Below are 18,620 nucleotides of genomic sequence, written 5' to 3' on the forward strand. Positions count from 1 at the left end.
TTGGATCTCCTGAATAATAAAAAGACATGCTAAATGTTAAGGCACAAGCAAGCATTGTTACCCAATTCCCAAATATTTAAAAATAATTGCTGAGGAGGCAGAGTTCAGTTCACCAATTCATTGTACAGGTGCAGGCAGCTTTCTTCTTGCAAATAAAGTGAATCACAACCAACAGTACACCTTTGGTTTTATTAGCTATGGATCACCCCATAGTTACTAGTATCAGACTGACACTGTATAAGTGAAACACTAAACGGATCTTTTTTTCCATGATGTTAAAAATCATCAGGTAATTTTAATTTTAGTGCAAGTGGAAAACAGATGGTTGTTGATCAGCAACAAGCGGCATCCAACCCTATCAGTAAGGACAAAGTACTGTCAAATGTTCCCACTAGAAATTTCTATTTCTACTCATAATGGAAACTATGTAGGTAAACATATCTAAAAACCTAGATTTCAAGGTCATTTTCCACAAAAATGGAAACACAGGAACATAAAATAGAAACTGAAAAATTAGGAAAGAATAGACGATTATAAAGTGTTGCACTGTGAACATATGCACTACAGGTAGTCTAATTACCCCAGCCTTTAACCCTGCTTCATCTGAAGACTTGACTTCTTGTATAGTGCCATAGAAGATTAACTCATGTTTTAATATAATGCAAAAAAGACAACACATTATTTTCCACAAGGTGAAATTTTTAACAAGCAAAAGTATGTCTACACATCACAGCTGAAACATGGGATTGCTTTCCCCAGTTTGTGTTGAATGATCAACAAACAAAAGCTATCTGCAGCTGTCTCCTGTACTGGAAACAGGAAGAAAGAAGGGAACATTTTGGACCAAGCTTAAATACACACTGATAAATAAGTCCTATCAAGCAAGTGTTTTAAATCCTATGTGAATGGAATAGATTTAAAGTATTACAAGGCCGTGCTGCAATTAGTACCTACAGGTCGTGCTGAGGTTGGATGAAGATCAGAAATTGGAACCAAGTTCTGGCCAGAGGAACCAAAAGCCATCATCTTATCCTGTAATTCACAAATAATAAGTTCAGACTCTAAACATTTTCAACAAATTTAAATAACCGAGGGGAGGGAGGGAGTGGGGGAGGGTGAGGGGACCTGGTGTATGGGGGTGGGGGGAGCAGGTGTGAGTGGGGGAAGGGGAAGTGAGCGGGTGTGAGTGCGGGAGGGGGAGGGGAGCGGCTGTGTGGGTGTGCGTGGGGTAGGGTGAGAGGACCTGGTGTGTGGGGGAGGGGCGCGGGTGTGAGTCGCGGCTCCTGCCGTTAACGGACCGGGCGCGTGGCGGTTCACGCGCTCCACTCGACGCTCCAACAGCTTCGCCGACTTCAGGGATCACTGAAGGGGAAAGCGTCCTGTTAGCGTCACCCAATATCACCTGGAATCGGTGTGTTTGGAGGATTTGATTTGTTTCTATGTTTCTTTCAGCCGTCCCGATATTAAACGTTCTCGAACACAGCCCGCACACTCTGTGGTGCCGGCCCGCGGTGACGTCACCGGAAGTCCCTGAGCTTCAGGTTGGCTGACTCCGAAATTCCGTCGTTGGTGTGAGTTAACGAACAGGCGAAACAACTCGGAATCACAGCCATCAACGTGTGTGGAGTGTTTGTGGTGGCCGGCCAAGACTGGGATGGAATGATCAAGCCTAGAGGTGACCAAAAGCACCATGATGGTTTCAGCAGTGCACCAGCTGATGCGAGTGAGGCATCGCGCGATGCCATGTGCATTGGGGAAGCGGGAAGCTCATCTTCAGATCAAATATAGCATCAAGTTTTTGAACAGTCTGTTTCCACTTTAGTCAGTTGCAGTGCAGTGGAATGCTGTCATCAAGGGAATTTGTGACAAACTTGAAGGCTCCTGTCTCCTCAATGTGTACACAGGAGTTCTGTGCTAGATGATGGGCAAGTCTCAGGCAATTTGGAAAGAGGACGTATCAAGCAGTGTAAGTTAAGAAAGATTGGGTATCTGTCATCGGTGTAATTGTGGAAATTTGATTTTGGATGATGTCTCAAGGGGGACAGCATCCGGATGAGAGAAAAGAAATGCCTAAGGATTATTTTTTATGGAGACCACCAAAAGTTACAGTGCTATAAGAGGAAGAGAAGCAGCTGTGAATAATTTGTTGACTACAATGGGGGATAAGAAAGAAATGAACACAGAAAATGTGCAAGTGCTCAGTTGTTATAGAGTCATAGAGATGTACAGCATGGAAACAGACTCTTCAGTCCAATTCATCCATGCCCGACCGGACATCCTAAATAAATCCAGTCATTTGCCAATTATTGACCAATATACCTCCAAACCCTTTCAATTCATATATCCATTCAGATGCCGCTTGAATTTTGTGATTGTACCACCATTTCTTCTGGCAGCTCATTCCATACATACACCATCCTCTATGTGAAAAAGTTGCCCCTTAAGTCCCTTTTAAATCTTTCCCTTCTCACCTTAAATCTATGCCCTACAGGTTTGGACTTCCCCATTCCGAGGAAAAGACCTTGTCTTTTATGCTATCTTGCCCCTTATGATTTTATAAACCTCTATAAGGTCACCCCTTATATTGGGGGATCTATAGTACAATCCCATAAGGCGATCATCCCTTTCTTATTTCTCAGTTCCACCCAAGTAACTTCCCTGGACACATTCCCAGGAATATCCTCCCTAAGTAGAGCTGTAATGTTATCCCTAATCAAAAATCTCACTCCTCTTCCTCTCTTGCTCCCTTTTCTATCCTTCCTGTAGCATCTATACCCTGGAACATTACCCTGGCCAGTCATGTCCATCCCTGAGCCATGTCTCTGTAATTGCTATGGTATCTCAGTCCCGTGTTCCCAACCATGCTCTGAGTTCATCTGCCTCACCTGCCTCTTGCATTGAGATAAATTTAATTTATCAGTCCTACTTTTTTCTCTGCTTTGTTTCTGCCTGCCCTGACTTTGAATTGTTCCCTTTCCCAACTGTACGAGTGTCACACTGATTTCTTTCCTCACCATCTCCCTGGGTCCCAACCCCCTCCATCCAACCACCACTAGTTTTAATCCTCCCAAGAAGCTCTAGCAAATCTCCCCACCATTATATTAGCCCCCTTCCAATTCAGATGCAATCCATCTTTCTTACACAGGTTACTTCTACCCCAGAAGAGATTCCAAAAACGTGAATCCTTCTTCCCTGCACCAGTTCCTCAGCCACTCATTCATCTGCTCTATCCTCCTGTTCCTACCCTCAAAGCTCATGGCACCAGGAGTAATCCACATATATCGAGGAGCTCCTTTCCAGATTCCTGCCTAACTTCCTATAATCTCCTCAGAATCTCATCCTTTTCTCTTCATATGTCATCAGTTCCAATGTGTACAATGACCTCCAGCTGGTCCCTCTCCCCTTTGAGAATATTCTGCATCCTCTTCAAGATATCGTTGATCCTGGCACCAGAGAGGCAACACACCAATCTGATGTCTCACTGCCGGCTGCAGAAATGTCTATCTGTGCCTCTGACTAGAGAGCCCCCTATCACAAACGATCACTTGGAACCTGACCTATCCCTCATTACATTAGAGCCTCTTAGAGTATCCGTGGAAAAGAGAAATTGTGGTGTAGTTGAACAGTTCCAATGAAAGATCATTGACTTAAAAATAAAATTGCATGAAGGACACCCACAAGAATCATCCTAGAGATCCCACCCAAGCTCTTGAAAGTTAAATTAGTAGCAAGTTACTCTCTACATGGAGATAGTTTTCTATTCAAGCCTTCTTATGATAAAGTTCACACAACTTCTTCCTATTTATTCACAGGATGTGGCCAGAATTTTTCGCCCATCTCTAATATCCCTGGAGAAGATGATGGTGAGCTGCCTTTGAATCATAACAGTTAATGTGTTGCTGACAGTGTTGTCAGGGAATAAGATTCAGCATTTGGAAGCAGCTACTGTGAAGTAATGGCACTATATTCAAGTCAGGAGAATATGTGGCTTGGAGGGGTACTAGCAGAATGTTCCTATATATCTGTTGTCCTTGTCTATTTTGGTGGTAGGTGTCACAGATTTGAAAGGTGGTGTAAAAGCAGCCTTGGTGAGTTGCTGCAGCACATTTTATATCACCAAATCTAAACATTAAATAGATAGAGTAAACAATAACCAACTTATCCAACACATTGGTCGGTTTCAATATTAAGTTATTGTTCACCAAACAATATTTAAAAGAAGTCATCTCATCTAATGCAACTGTGATATTACTGGATCAAATTTATGAACTTCTACTGATGTGCCTAAATTTGACATCTTTCTACAAATGTAGGACCTATCTAGAACAAACAAATATTGATGCTAATGGATCTCCATTGTCACTAATTGCTAATATCTTTATGGAAGAATTTGAACAAGCAGTACTTCAATCAACTAGTCTTCAGATTAAACTCTTGCTTTAATACGTCAGCAATACCTTCGCCTTATTGCAATGCGATAGGAGAAAATGTCATAATTTCTGACACCACCATAATAATTAACATTCAATTGTTAATTTTACCATTGTTACGATCAGTCCTTGGGCAAGCTTCTCCAAATTATTATGGTTCCAAACAGAATACCCTCAAATTGTTAAGTAGCCAGCGATGATTTTATTCACCTTTATTCACTTTTATTTATCTTTATTCACCAACAGTGAGGTTAATTTATTTAAAAATGCTACCTTCTACTTCCCATATATCAGTTTCCTTTGTCCATCTTGGTGATTCAGGTGGTTCTCCTATAATGCGATAGTTGCATTCTTGTGTGACATCATGCTATAGAAAATCTCCATAGAAAATCACGTTATAGGGAAATTGCTTTAGAAAGTCGCTATAACTGTATAGCAGAAAGTTCATGCTATCCAAACTGCATTCACTACAACAAAACATGCATTATAGCAGAACTACTTGTAGGTATGATGTGGAGGTGGCCAAGGTCAGAAGTCACAGGACACCAGGTTATAGCCCAATATGTTTGCTTGAAATCACAAGCTTTTGGAGTGCTGCTCCTTCATGAGGTGAAGTGGTAGGTGTCATTGATTTGGAAGGTGGTGTAGAAGGAGCCTCGGTGAGTTGCTGCAGCACATTTTGTATCATCTTTCTCCCAGACCAAAAACATTTATGTTTTTGAAGGAGCCAATTTAACCAGGCTTTCTTGAATTAGTGGAACAGTGAGTTTATTAGTTACTAAATGCAAGAAGAAGCAATAATGCAACACACATACACACAGATTGGAAATAAATCCAATTTATGCCCAAAAAATTATTAAAGGATATATGGATCAGTATCGTTGTGCCATTTGTGAAGAGTCAATAGTGAATATTGATATTTGAATAGTTGATTTTAGGATTCGTGGCTTTTCAGGTTAGTTGAAACCCTTTTGTCCCATTTCCTTTTGAAAGAGGCACTCAAGGTGAGGGAGTCCTACTTTTGTCCTGTTTTCCTTTGATGAGCTTTTTGGCTAGTTTGATTCTAGCACTTGCAGCAAGAGAGTCAAAGAAAAAGAAAAAGAACAAAGAAAATTACAGCACAGGAGCAGGCCCTTCGGCCCTCCAAGCCTGCGCCGATCCAGATCTTCTATCTAAACCTGTCGCCTATTTTCCAAGGATCTGTATCCCTCTGTTCCCTGCCCATTCATGTATCTGTCTAGATACATCTTAAATAACGCTATCGTGCCCACCTCTACCACCTCCGCTGGCAACGCGTTCCAGGCACCCACCACCCTCTGCGTAAAGAACTTTCCATGCATATCTCCCTTAAACTTTTCCCCTCTCACCTTGAAATCGTGACCCCTAGTAATTGAGTACCCCACTCTGGGGAAAAAAGACTTCTTGCTATCCATCCTGCCTATACCTCTCATGATTTTGTAGACCTTAATCAGGTCCCCCCTCAACCTCCGTCTTTCTAATGTAAATATTCCTAATCTACTCAACCTCTCCTTTAACTCCAGTGGAGGAATTACTAGTGGATGGTTTTTCAACTGTAGTATGCAGTGAAGCACACTAGTGCTTGAACCCAAGTTCATACACATGAGCACCTCAGCTCATTAGCCACACCTTTTTCCACACCAGATGCAGGCTTAAACAGTGTTTTAAATTTTGTTTATATGTATCCTGGAAAGGGGAAGTCACAAACCATATTTCTCATCCAACTGCTGTCTTTCCTCCCATTATTTTCACAGTCTGAAATAACTCCAAGGAGATTACAGTTCAGTTTGTCATGCATTTCTCTCTTTTAGATTCATCCCTTTGAATGTTCCTTGATACATTGCACAATCTCTCTCTTTCCAGATAGTCACAGAATTTATATCAGTCAACTTTTGGTTACGTGCCTTTTTTAAAAACAAAACACATGCAGTTAAATGTTCAAAATATCCATGGGTGATCTGGGTTATGATCTGTAGTCATGACATAATACAGATAGAACAACCACTTTCCAAACCATTTTTGATGTTGTCAACACCAGCTCTCTCAGAAGGGCACACACACATTAGGCCATAAGTCCACTCACACTGACAGATACCAGAACTGTTGATTTTTTTTTATCGTCCTCTTCAATCCAATTCGTTTTTAACATCTTTGTTAGAAAAACCTATTCTTTCAGTGACTAGAAACATCTACAAAAGGAACTTCAGCATATTAAATCTATACTTCAACTCAGTGGATTCCCTTCACACAATATTAACATGCATCAACCTGTTACTTGATCCATAACAGCTATTTCCATTAAGATAAGAGCCAGCCTCCCTTAAATTGGTTCCACCTCTCTCAGACTACAATTTATACTCAAGTCAGTGAACATAGAAGTCCAACTCAAGTCATCTAAGAAAAATACTCCGTGGAACCATTTGTGAATAAATATTAATGGGTGGCTGTGTATGTCTATAGGAGAATTTTTCTGAAAGGATAGATCTAGGGAGAAAATGAGCAGAGTAAGCTCAGTTTACAAAGAACAAAAGTTGAGATGGAAGTTGAAATCACAAAGGATGAAAGATCGCTAAGTGCGGGGCAGAGAGGAGAAAGCAGAGAGTATATCTTAGTGAGAAGTTTCATGTGATAATTGGGTCGGTGGTACAGAACAAGAATTTTAAGTGAAAGATGTTAAGAGTGGAACAAGATGAATGTCCAAATGAGAAGTTGCTAAAAGAGGGGAAAAAAATATCAAGGTGTGGTTTACATATGAGGAGTACACCATTTTGAAGGTATAAACAGGGCAAGTGGTGGATGCTACAGTCAGTTGGGGAAACTTCGTTAAGGAGAAATATAGCATCAACCCTCAGTTATGTCTCTGTCAAGGTAATAATAACAACGGTTGTTTGCAATAAACTCATGAAGGGCAAAGGCTTTATTCAAATGCATTTTTGAGGGACATTTGAAACAGTGACTAATCATCCTACATGGAGAATAAGAGATAGAAGTGATTAGTTGGACTCAGAGGAGGTTGAAATATTATCAGTAGGCAGGCACGATGGTAAAGTCAGGAACAGAATGGTATTGCTACTGAATAGGAGGCAGTGATAAATACCACAATAGCTCTTTTGAGAATACCAAGAGAGGCACAGAAGGAGGCTCTAGGGTTATTAAGAGGATACAAAACCTCATTTGCCACTATATGAGCTGGAAAGACAATGAGTACTTAAGAATTAGAAATTTTAACAGTGGATCACCAGAGGGTAGAGAGGAAAAGGAGGCACGATAACAGGGAAGGCTTAAGAGAGAAGAGAGGAATAAGAATTCATGAGTTTGAGTCTGAAGCAGTAACCAAATGCATGTGAAAAGACATGAGAAAATGAGGCTACATAAACAAAAGATTGTAAATTAGATTAAGATAGCTAAGATGAAATAGATGTGAGTAAAAAAAACTAGGTTTAAATCAAGATGTATAAATTTATAACAAATTGACAAATTGAAGACTGGACACCAAGACAGGTGAGTGGAAATAAGCAATGCAATGTCTGGGTGAGTCCCTCAGGAATTGCTGCTGGTAAATCTGGAAGTTGAAATAACAAGGTGCAGTACTGTCCAGCTGTCAGAAAAATAGATCAAAGCCTTTGCTCAAACAATCAGCTGAGTTTTGAATGAGTGTAAATAGAGACTGTGAAGAAGTTTCCAAATAACAATTTCTGTTGCCAAATCTTAAAATGAAGAGTGTAAGTAGTTCATTGAAATAGACTAGAGCTTTGAATTGAATCCACATCAATGTTCAAATCATTGCTGTCAATTTTAGTTTCTGTACTGGCAGGGCTAATTAATTGATGTTTTAATTCAATATGGCCCAACAAGTAGAATTAAGGGCAATTATTCCACTGTAAAGTGTTGAGAGATGTCAGATTCCAAGCCTGTCCCCCAAACCACAGTCCAGCAGAAAGACCGCGGGGAGAGATAATACTTGACAGTGGAGGAGCACCACTACAGATCAATGTTGTAGCAATCGTGTTTGAACCCGTTTGCATAGTAACGCATCTCAAGACATTTCAGAGGAGTGTTACCTAACAAAATTTGATACCAAACCACATAGCTTGAACAAAGAGATGGATTTTAGGGAGTATTTCAAAGGGGGAAAACAAGGTTCGGGGAGGGAATTTCAGAGTTTAGGACCTTAGCAGCTAAAGGCATGGTCACCAATGTTTCAGTGATTAAAATTAAAGTAGCTGACGAGCTTGGATTGGATGAGCACTGAAATATTGGGGGCTGTGGGACGTTGCAGAGATAGGGAAGGATGTGTCTTTTGAGAGATTTGAAACATGGAGAAGAGTTTTAAAATCAAGGGGTTGCATGACCGCTAGCTATTATAGGACAGTGAGCGCAGGGGATATGTGGGATTAGAATTTGGCATGAGCTGGGCCCTGGGAACAGAGTTCTGGATTATCTCACATTTATGGAAATTAGGATCTGAGAGGCTAGCTGGAAGGGCTTTGGAATTGTGAAGCTGAGGTAAAATAGGTAGCTATGAGAATTTCAGCAGCTGATGAGCAAAACCACATAGCACAATCAGAGGCCAAAACACCCACAATGGCTGTGCTGACTCTTTGAAAAAGCTATCAAATTAGCCCCACTCTCCTGCTTTTTCTCCATAGCCATGCATTCTTTTTCTTCTTAAAATGTTTAACAAATTATCTGGAATAATAAAGTGTAAGTTATAGTAATTATCTCAACTGTTAAGTTCCTGTTTGGGCTACAGCTTCAGCAATAGTCTCACTAATACTGTTTACTTTAACTTCAAGATAAACTTTAGCAAAATTCCACATAATTAGGGTGAAAATCCATGGTAGAATTTGAGACTATAACAGAAATTAGTTTTAAAAATGAGAAAGAGAATATACCTGAGTGATTTAGGGAAGAACTTTGTCAGATGCTACACCATGCAGAGGTAGTCATTGTCTTACATTAGTATACCACGTGCACTACTTTCCACTTAGCCAACACAAACTTAGATTTTGCCATGTCTTCGTGCATGTGGGCACAGATGGCTTCATTATCTGAAACGTTGTGTTTGGATCATGAACACCCTGATTTTTGATCTTAAGATGGAGGGAAGGTTTTGAATGAAGGAGCTGAAGATGGTTGAGCTTAGAATACTGCGTAACTGCATCTGTAATGTTTTGGGCTGAGGTGATTAGCCTCCAACAAATATCTCCCTTTGTGCTAGGTATGACACCAGCCAGGAAAGTTAATGACTTTAGTTTTAGTAAGACTTATTAATGCTACACTTAGATCAAAAAAGAACAAAGCTGTAGACTATTGAAACATATCAATACTTAGGTCAGGTTGCCAGAAATGTGACAAATGGAATCAACCAGAAAAGTGAGGTAATGCATTTGGCGAGGGCAAACATGACAATGCAGTATAGAGTAAATGGTACTGAGACAAACATATGAAAAGAGGAACTGGCAAAGCAGTCAGCTGATCTCTGGAGGTAGCAGGATAGGTAGATAAGGTGGTAAAACTTTCTTATTGAAGGCATAGAATATCAACGCAGGAAAGTTATCTTAGACTGGTAAAGCACTAGTTGGGATCATAGTTAGAAAAGAACATACAATTATGCTCATGGAAATTAAGAAAGGATGTGTATGTACTCATGAGGAGACAGTGGACATTTACAAGGATGTTGCCAAGGATGAGAATTTTAGCTTTACGGAAAGATTAAAAGTTGTTTTTTTTTTGTTTCAGACAGAGGAGGTTTGGGGCAGATTTCACTTAGATGTAGAAAATTATGAGGTACCTGGATAAAGTGAATAGGAAGACCATCTTTCTCTTAACAAACAGGTTAATAACTTGGTGACATAGACTGAAATAAATCAATAGAAATGTTAGAGGGTAGTTTTCAAAACATTTTAACCCAGGAGTAGTAGAAGAAGGAACCTTCAACATTTTAAAAGTATTTGGATATACACCTGAAGTGACCTGTAATATTGTGGATCAGGAACTGGAAGTCTCGATAGCCCTTTTTTGGGCTGTCACAGAAGTAATGGATTAAGTGGCCACCTGATGTGCGTACCTTTCTATGATTAGATGATTTTAAATTCGATCTTAAGGACAGCCACACTTAACTCATCTCTGGAACCTCTTTCCTGTTTGGACCAGGACTGTAACAAGGTCTAGCAATGAACAATCCTGACAGAAACAAACTATCCTCTGATGCTGCTTGGCCTGCTGTGTTCATCCAGCTCTACACCTTGTTATCTCAGATTCTCCAGCATCGGCAGTTTCTACTATCTCAGAAACAAACTATCGTTGATCAGTTGATTTTTGGTGAAAAGAATACAGATTGATAGCTCTATTGATGACCTCCTTCCATCATGTTGATATTTGACAGTAGATCAATCAGGCGATTGTTGATTATGTTGGATTTGTCTTGCTTATTATAAACAGGACATACCCAGACTATTTGTTTTGTTTACTTTTCAATTTGTTCGATAGGTGCCCATTTTGTTGCCGCAGTGAAGTAATAACTTAGCTAGCCAGTTCTGGATAACAGGTCTTCAGCCCCATAGTTGGGACATTGATGCTCATTGCTTTTCCCTTTCCAATGCACTCAACCATTTCTTGATCTTAAAAAGTTAATCAAATTGGCTGAAAACTGACTGGGGACCTTAGGAAAAGGCCAAGCTTGATCAGCCACGTCACATACAACTTTGTCATCATTGAGGTTAGAAATGATTATGGAGCCTCTGCCAAATGTTAGTGGTTTAATTCTTCACCACCGTCATGACTGGATGTGACAGGATTGCAATGCTTTGATCTGATTTGCTGGTTATGAGATCATAAAGCCATGCCTACAGCCTACTGCTTTCGCTATTCAACATGCATGTAGTTCGGTGTTGTAGGTTAATTAAATTTATACCTCATTTTTAGGTGTGCCTTATTCTGCTTCAGGCATGTTCTCTTACATACCTTTTTAAACCAGGATTGGAACATTGACTTGATGGTAATGATATAGTAAGCGATATACCAGGCCACAAGGTTCAGATCAGCCACAATTTTATCAAATGTTGAAGCAGACTTGAGGTACAAAATGGCCCATTCCCATAATTCATATGTTTGTATGTAGGTCACAGATTGTGGTTGAATAAAATTCTGCTGCTGTTGGTGGATACCTAGGTTGAACTGCTGATCTACTCTTGATCTAACCCATCTAACAGCCTCAAAGATTCACACATCATGCACAGCATCATCAGTGTCAGAAATTCATCTCAACAAGAACTGAGCAATAATTATTCTCATTAACACTGCAATGGACTGATGTATCTAAGGAGATAGATTGATGAGGACAAGATTAAGCAGATTTTCTCCTCATTTTTGTTTTGTCATCTGCTATAAGGTCAGCCCTACTAATATATCCCTCAGGACCCAGTCCATAATTGTACTACTGAGCCACTCTTGGTCATGGATGATAGGAAGGGCTCAGTGATGATTCTCCCCATTGCTGAATAGCCAGCCAGTATTCCCTGTCTCAGCTTCAGCAGACTGTTACCTATAGAAAATTATCTAATGAGTTACCACCGTCATGCGCGGAGGTCGAATAAAGAGACTATTAGAAAATAACTGTTAAGTTGGACAATTAAAATTGTTTTAATTCATGAATGGTTCATATTTATTTCCATAACTGTGTGTGCGGTTTAGTAAAAAGTAGTTATGAAAACTGCGAAATATTTCCAGATGCATATTTTTCTGGAAATATCTTGTTCTAAACATTACATTCAGAGGACAGAATTTTCAGTTTCTACATTTATTTACTTTAATTGTAATTTTATTAAATATATAATTTCAGAGAAAATAATAGTTTTCAGCAAGTTTGATCATTTCTGATGTTACACAATTCACTTGAGGTTACATTTTGCCAGTTACACATTGCATACCTTTTCCTTAATTTTCTTTACCAATCCTTCTATGTATCTTTACTAAATGTGAATTAACCCTTTGCTTATTGTTCAAATAGTAAGAAGTAATCTTCAGTTGATTTGTGTATTGCTGTAGTGTCAATCAACTTCTCAAGAAAATTAATATTGAACCATTTTATTGCAGTATGCTAAAGACCATTTAGCCATCCATCTTAATCACACCTAGGATGTAAATCAATAATAATTAAACCGTACAGCAATGACAAGATTTTTGATCTTGCTCGGGTGAAGAATAGAGCCCTAATTTCATCAATGTTGCAAATATTCATACTGGCTGAGTAATACTTATGTCAAGTAACCTCTATTACAACATCTTTCATTACAGTAGTTAATCTGATGAAAATTAGTATCAGCATTGCTGTCATATTTATTATGTCAAAAGTCTATTTTAGCTCTAACCATGCCAATGATTTGTGGCAGAATTTTCAGTTACTAGGTTTGCAAATGATTAGTACTTATATCACCCACTGATGACAAATTAGGATTGGTGCTGAAGAATATCTTTACGTAATTGAGACCAGAGGATATTAAGGCAGAATTATCTCCATAAATGACAAAGTTTTTTTGTAAAAATCTGCCATATTTGTAGTTGGTTATATATTTTGTTGGAATATTGTGGCAAATTGTAATCTAATAGAAAAAGCATAGAATATTTCCTATTCCTTGCATTTACATTCTTAGGCAAAACCCCAATCAGAATAACTGTTAAATAATTCTGTCTTTTTCTCACTTTTAATTATAAAATTTGTCGTCCTTTCTATCCCAACCCCTCTTTGACTGTCTTTATACCTCTTCAGTGATTTAAAAAGCATGAACTCTATTCTTTTGATGGACATGAGCTGTTTCATAATGTTGTAATTTTCTTTTGCTTCCTATATATTTTCAGTAAAACAGAAAAAATACAAAAATTATGTTAAAAAGGCTTCACAATATACCTTGTCTCAAAACCTAACATTTTCTCCCATCGGTTATTTATACCTGGAACCTGAACCTTTGATGCACCCTTTTCCTCCTCAAAACATATTTACCGTTACCTTTTACAATCGGTGCTAAAATATCACCCACTTGTTGCTTTGATCCATCATTTTCTTCCAAATAGTTATTCTAGGTTAGGCTGTCTTTCATCAATCTAAAATTAGGTATTTCCACTGCAGAACTTGCAACTTTAACAATTCTTCTGTATTCAATTTATTATAGCCATTTTTCTAACCTGTTCTGAAACATTCAGTGCACTCACTTCCCCAGAATAATTATCTGGAGCCAAAAATAATGTAGTACTGGTCCTTCCTCATTAGGCATATAGTCTTGAAACTGTACTATTTTGGCATCCTTCCACCTCCAAAAGATGATAGACACATAACAAGTAAATCCATTTTAGATGGGTTGCCTTCATGTTAGGTACCTTTGCTGTTGCTAATACTTGAAAGGCAGATTCTACTACACATGCTGTGTATGAAGTTACAGGGTGTCGTTGTGTGTTGTTCTTTCTAGTCTTGGTGCCTATTGCAAAGCCACTGTAGCCTCTGGTCATTGTGATGGTGAACACCAGTCTACAGCATGATGATTTTCCTCTGCCATGAAATAGTGACTCCTAGGTGAAATAATTGTTACCAAAAGTCTTTATGTCTCGCTTGCAAGCATCCTTGAAGTGATGTATTGGTATCCTACTGGTCATCTGGCTTGGGTTTTGGATGAGGTTTGTGTTTTGGAAAAGTGTCCCATATGCCTTCTTGACCACCTTACCTCGCTGCCTTGCTATCTTCAGGAGTCGATGAACATGTACAGCAAGGATGCTCTGATCTTCAGTACTTTCCAGGACCCTACTATTCATACTGTAATTCTTTGCCTTGTTAGGCCTCCCAAAGTGCATTCCTTGTTGCCATTTAAATTTCTTTTGTTACTACTCTACCTACTTAACCAGTCCATTGAAATCCTACTGTAGCTTACGGCAATCTTCCTCACTACTTACCCACCTACCAATTTTCATGTCATCTGTGAAAGTCTTGAACATACTCCACCTCCCCCCTCCGCAACCACTTAAGTCCAAATCATTAATATACATCACATATAGCAAGGGCCCCAGCACCAAGCCCTGTGGAATCCCAGCAGTAACAGACTTACAGTCACATCGCTCTATCCATCACCCTCTACTTCCAGTCTCTTTGTCAATTTTGGATCTAATGTGTCCCCAGCCTTACATCCCATGGGCTGTTACTTTCTTGATCAGTCTGCCATAAGGGACCTTATCAAATGCCTTGTAGGCCACATTAAATGCATTACTCCCACCAACATGCCTGGTTATCTGCTCCAACGATTGATCAAATTTATCAAACATGACCTTCCCTTAACAAATCCATGTTGACTGTCCCAGGTTAATCTTTCTTTCCAAGTACAGATATGTTCTGTCACTCAGAATTCTGTCTAATAACTTCCCACCAACAAGGTTAGACTGATTGGCCTGTAATTGCCTGGTCTATCCGTTCCTCTATTTTTTAGTAATGGAATAACTTTAACAGCTTTCAGTTTTCTGACACCTCACCTATGGCCAGGGAGGATTTGAAAATTACCCAGTAGTACCTTGCCTGTCTCTCTCTGTACGTTAATTTCTACTAATATTTCACAGTCCTTTACCCTGTCATCCACATCGGTATTGTCCTTTGGCATTACTTACCTGGGTCCACACACACATTACCTCTGTGGTCCTTCATGGTCCCTACATGTTCCTTAGTTATTCTCTTCCTCTTTATATATTTAAAGTAAACTCTTTTTAGTTTTTCCTTTATTCTACCCACCAACCCTTTTTCATAGACTTGGGACTCTTTATTAAGCCAGTGTCTGCCATAAGCCTCTTTTTTTTTCTTAACCCTAGCTTTTGAGTCCCTTGACATCCAAGGTTCTCTGGTCTTGGCCTCACCATTTATCTTTACAAGAGCATATTTGCCCTGTACTCTCACTAGGAAATAGGGTGTGGAAAGTGTAGTCACACTAACTGTAGTAGATTGTTGCAACCATTAGTTGATAGCTTGTCTTCTGAAATGGAAACAGACAAGTTAAGGAAGTGAAGGGAAAAATCAGCAATGGACCACCGATAGAATCCATGTGGGTACCCAATGCAACTTTTTTTTGTTTAGAGGAAGTGAATGGAAGTTGCTCAATGTGAAAACTTCAGAAGAAGTTCAGTCTGTCAGAGGACGGTTGTGATGGACGAGGACTGGGTGGTTCTCCGTTCAAAATAAAAGCTGTGACCTGTCTGATTACCTTGTTAAGGGGTTAGAGATGTCGAGGGATTTGACATCTATGGTAAAGAAGAGGCAGGCTAGGAAACTGGAAACAATAGCGGTGACTTAGGAGATTGGAAGGGTCAGTGATCTAGGCAAGACAAGCTGGATGAGGAGAGAAAAAATAGAGTTGAGGGAGGAAGAAATAAATTCACTGGTTGAAACATGGATCGACTAAAGTAATCATGTTTACAGATTTTGGGAAGGAGGCAGAAGTTTTGGGATGGGAGGCACTTTGAAGTTGGAGGCTGTGAAGGGATAATCTTCAGAGAGGATGCTATTTATTTCCAATACTTTCTATTTTTTTCAGGATTTCTAGAATCTGCAGCATTTTGATTGTGGATTAGTATTAAGAACAATTAATCAATTTTTCTTTAATTTTCTTTATTTCTCTATACACGGCAAAAATTTCAAGAAAAATGATTAACTGAAATGTTTAATAGATAAAATTTCACTGAATTACAGAAATTGATTGCTAATGTACTTGAACGATGGGTAATTGTTTATATTTGGAGATGGGTTGAAAATCTGATTTTAAAGATTTAACAACTTGATCACATATATGAAGGATCTAGCAATCTTGTTAAGAAAGTATATTGACTATGATATTATTATGTCTTTGTTGCAATACCTGTTAACACCTAGTTATCAAACCTTAGTTTTGTAGACATTACAAAGGTTGAAAGAACTGTTAATTGGTTAAATCCAATAAGGTACTAATGAATGTCATGTTCGAGTAAATGGTTCTTAACTTCCAACCATGTTGATGCTCACAATATAGAGATAAACCATGTCATAAACATCTCTATTGCAAAGGGATTAATAATGGTTATCAGTTACAGCCCTGAATGCAGCTGCTGTATTTATTTTTCATGAGACAATAGGCTTTTTTTTTAACAGTTCACAGGCTCAATTTCCTGTGTGAGTCTGGAGATCAAAAAGTTGCATTCCATTCCATATTTGTCTGTGTCTCACAAATCAAGTTGCTACCAAGTGGGCTGAATTTGGTTAGTTTTTATGTGTTTCTCGATGGACTGCCTTGCAGGAACCAAAATATCACTTCATTGGAAGAAGAGAACTTGTGTACAATGATGTGCTATTTCAGTAAATGTTCATTTTTCCCTGAAACTATATTTAACCGAGAAACCCTGAGAGTGATCTGGACCTATTTAGAGTTATGGGGCTCAAGCAGTCATGAAGGGTTTCGAAATCTCCTGCCACAATGCCAGTAGCAGAATCTTGAGAGAAACAAGGTAGATAGTCAATTTCTGGAACTTAAGCTATCTCCTATTGAAGTTGTAGGTGGATATAGGTACAGGTCTTGTGTTTTCAGGGCCATATAGTTCTCTTGCATGTAATTTTTCTTGCATGTTTCTGGAACTTGGCTGCTTTAAAATATTTTTAAAAGAGGTCTTTTTGCTTTTCCTGAAGCACTACTTGATGTCTGCCTGACGAGCAGATCCCTACCTCAAATCAGAAGCTGAACTGAAAATGAAACTGAAACCGAAAGGGCAAAACAAAAAGATATACCTAGAAACGAAATGGAGACTACCCATTTCTCAGCAAACCAAAAAACAAGCTGAGTTTGGGAAATCACACCCTTGTTGAAAGATATAAAGTGATGAAGATTATTCCAAAATGAGCCACAGCAATTACTATAATTGCAGTACAAGCAAACTGAGGAAGATTAAAGCAGACAGTACTGATACAGATGCTAAGAATAAATCTCAGTGCTTTCTGTTACTGGAAGATAACATTGGGTCTACGGAATCCAACTCAAGTTGAACATGTTCTGTAGATACATTCCATTTGTAGTGAAGACCGAGTCAATGGACCGTGGGTTGGTTTTTCACCACTTGTCGGTTGGAGATAGAATTAACTCCTAGAAGGAGAGGAGCTGAAATTCCTTCTGAGGAAGACAGATTTTGAAGAATTTTGTGATTCACTATGATCACTAAGATCTGACTGGACTGCACAGCCAATTCATAAGATTCATTGTATCTGCCAATTTATGTGCAACGTATAATTTCTATTCAATCAAAATTTGCTTGTTAGTTCATGTTTAACTCATGTTAATTCTGGTTGATAAAATGTATTTAGGTAGCATTTACTGTTTGCTTTGTTAACACTTATATAGTTAAAATGCTTCTGTTTTCCAGTGTGGAGTGTAATGTCTTTTTTGCTTTTAGCAAGTAACTGAGATTTTGAATTTTTCCTGCTTGGAGGAAAAACTTACTGGGCTTTACCAAAGTCGTAACACACCATGATTACAAGGATCTTGAACTGTAGTTCGGCACGGTGGCTCAGTGGTTAGCACAGCTGCCTTGCAGCGCCAGGGACCTGGGGTTCAATTCCGGCCTCGGGTGTCTGTGTGGAGTTTGCATGTTTTCCCTGTGTCTGTGTGGATTTCCTCTGGGTACTTCCTCCCATGGGCCAAAGATGGACAGGTTAGATAGATTGGCCATGCTGAATTGCCCATTGTGTCGGGGGATGCGCAAGCTAGTTGGATTAGCCATGGGAAATGTAGGGTTACAGAGTTAAGTTCAGCATGTGAGTCTGGCTGGGATGCTGTTTGGAGTTTGGTGTACACTTGATAGGCTGAATGGCCTGCTTCCACACTGTAGGGACTTCAATGAAGAAGTAAAATCTGCCAGGATTTTCACTTCTGATCATTACAAAATGACTTACAGTGGAAAATGTTATGACATAAACTGCTTTCAGCACAGCTAACCCATTTTCACTGACTCATGGTCCACATGATCTGCTTTTCTCCTTCCCTGGATTGCCAGCAACCATCCCTTTGTCTGCCTAATTTTCTCCCTCTTCCCCTTCCCTTCTGTCTCTCTCTCTCTTTCTCTCTCTCTGGTCTCTGTTCTACCAATCTGCCCACTCCTTCCACCCCCACCCCCTGTCATCAGCAT

General features: G+C 39.3%; 1 protein-coding gene and 1 long non-coding RNA gene across 2 annotated transcripts in view; one reads left to right on the forward strand and one right to left on the reverse strand.

The window, feature by feature from the left end:
• meiob (meiosis specific with OB-fold) overlaps positions 1-1,511 on the reverse strand; it is a 48,855-nt gene extending 47,344 nt beyond the window's left edge. The window contains exons 1-2 of the mRNA XM_020529601.2: positions 1,403-1,511; positions 955-1,032 (exon numbers count right to left, since the gene is read on the reverse strand). Of these exons, the coding sequence (XP_020385190.1) occupies positions 955-1,026 (72 nt within the window). The 5' untranslated portion in view covers positions 1,027-1,032; positions 1,403-1,511. The remainder of the gene's footprint in view (positions 1-954; positions 1,033-1,402) is intronic.
• A 2-nt stretch (positions 1,512-1,513) lies between these two features.
• LOC125485681 lies at positions 1,514-17,707 on the forward strand. The gene is made up of 3 exons (XR_007264396.1): positions 1,514-1,675; positions 3,813-3,863; positions 17,131-17,707. It is a non-coding gene; the product is annotated as an uncharacterized LOC125485681 (long non-coding RNA).
• The last annotated feature ends 913 nt before the right edge of the window (positions 17,708-18,620 follow it).

This window comes from Rhincodon typus, chromosome 21 (assembly GCF_021869965.1).
Source record: "Rhincodon typus isolate 14 chromosome 21, sRhiTyp1.1, whole genome shotgun sequence".
NCBI lineage: Eukaryota > Metazoa > Chordata > Chondrichthyes > Orectolobiformes > Rhincodontidae > Rhincodon > Rhincodon typus.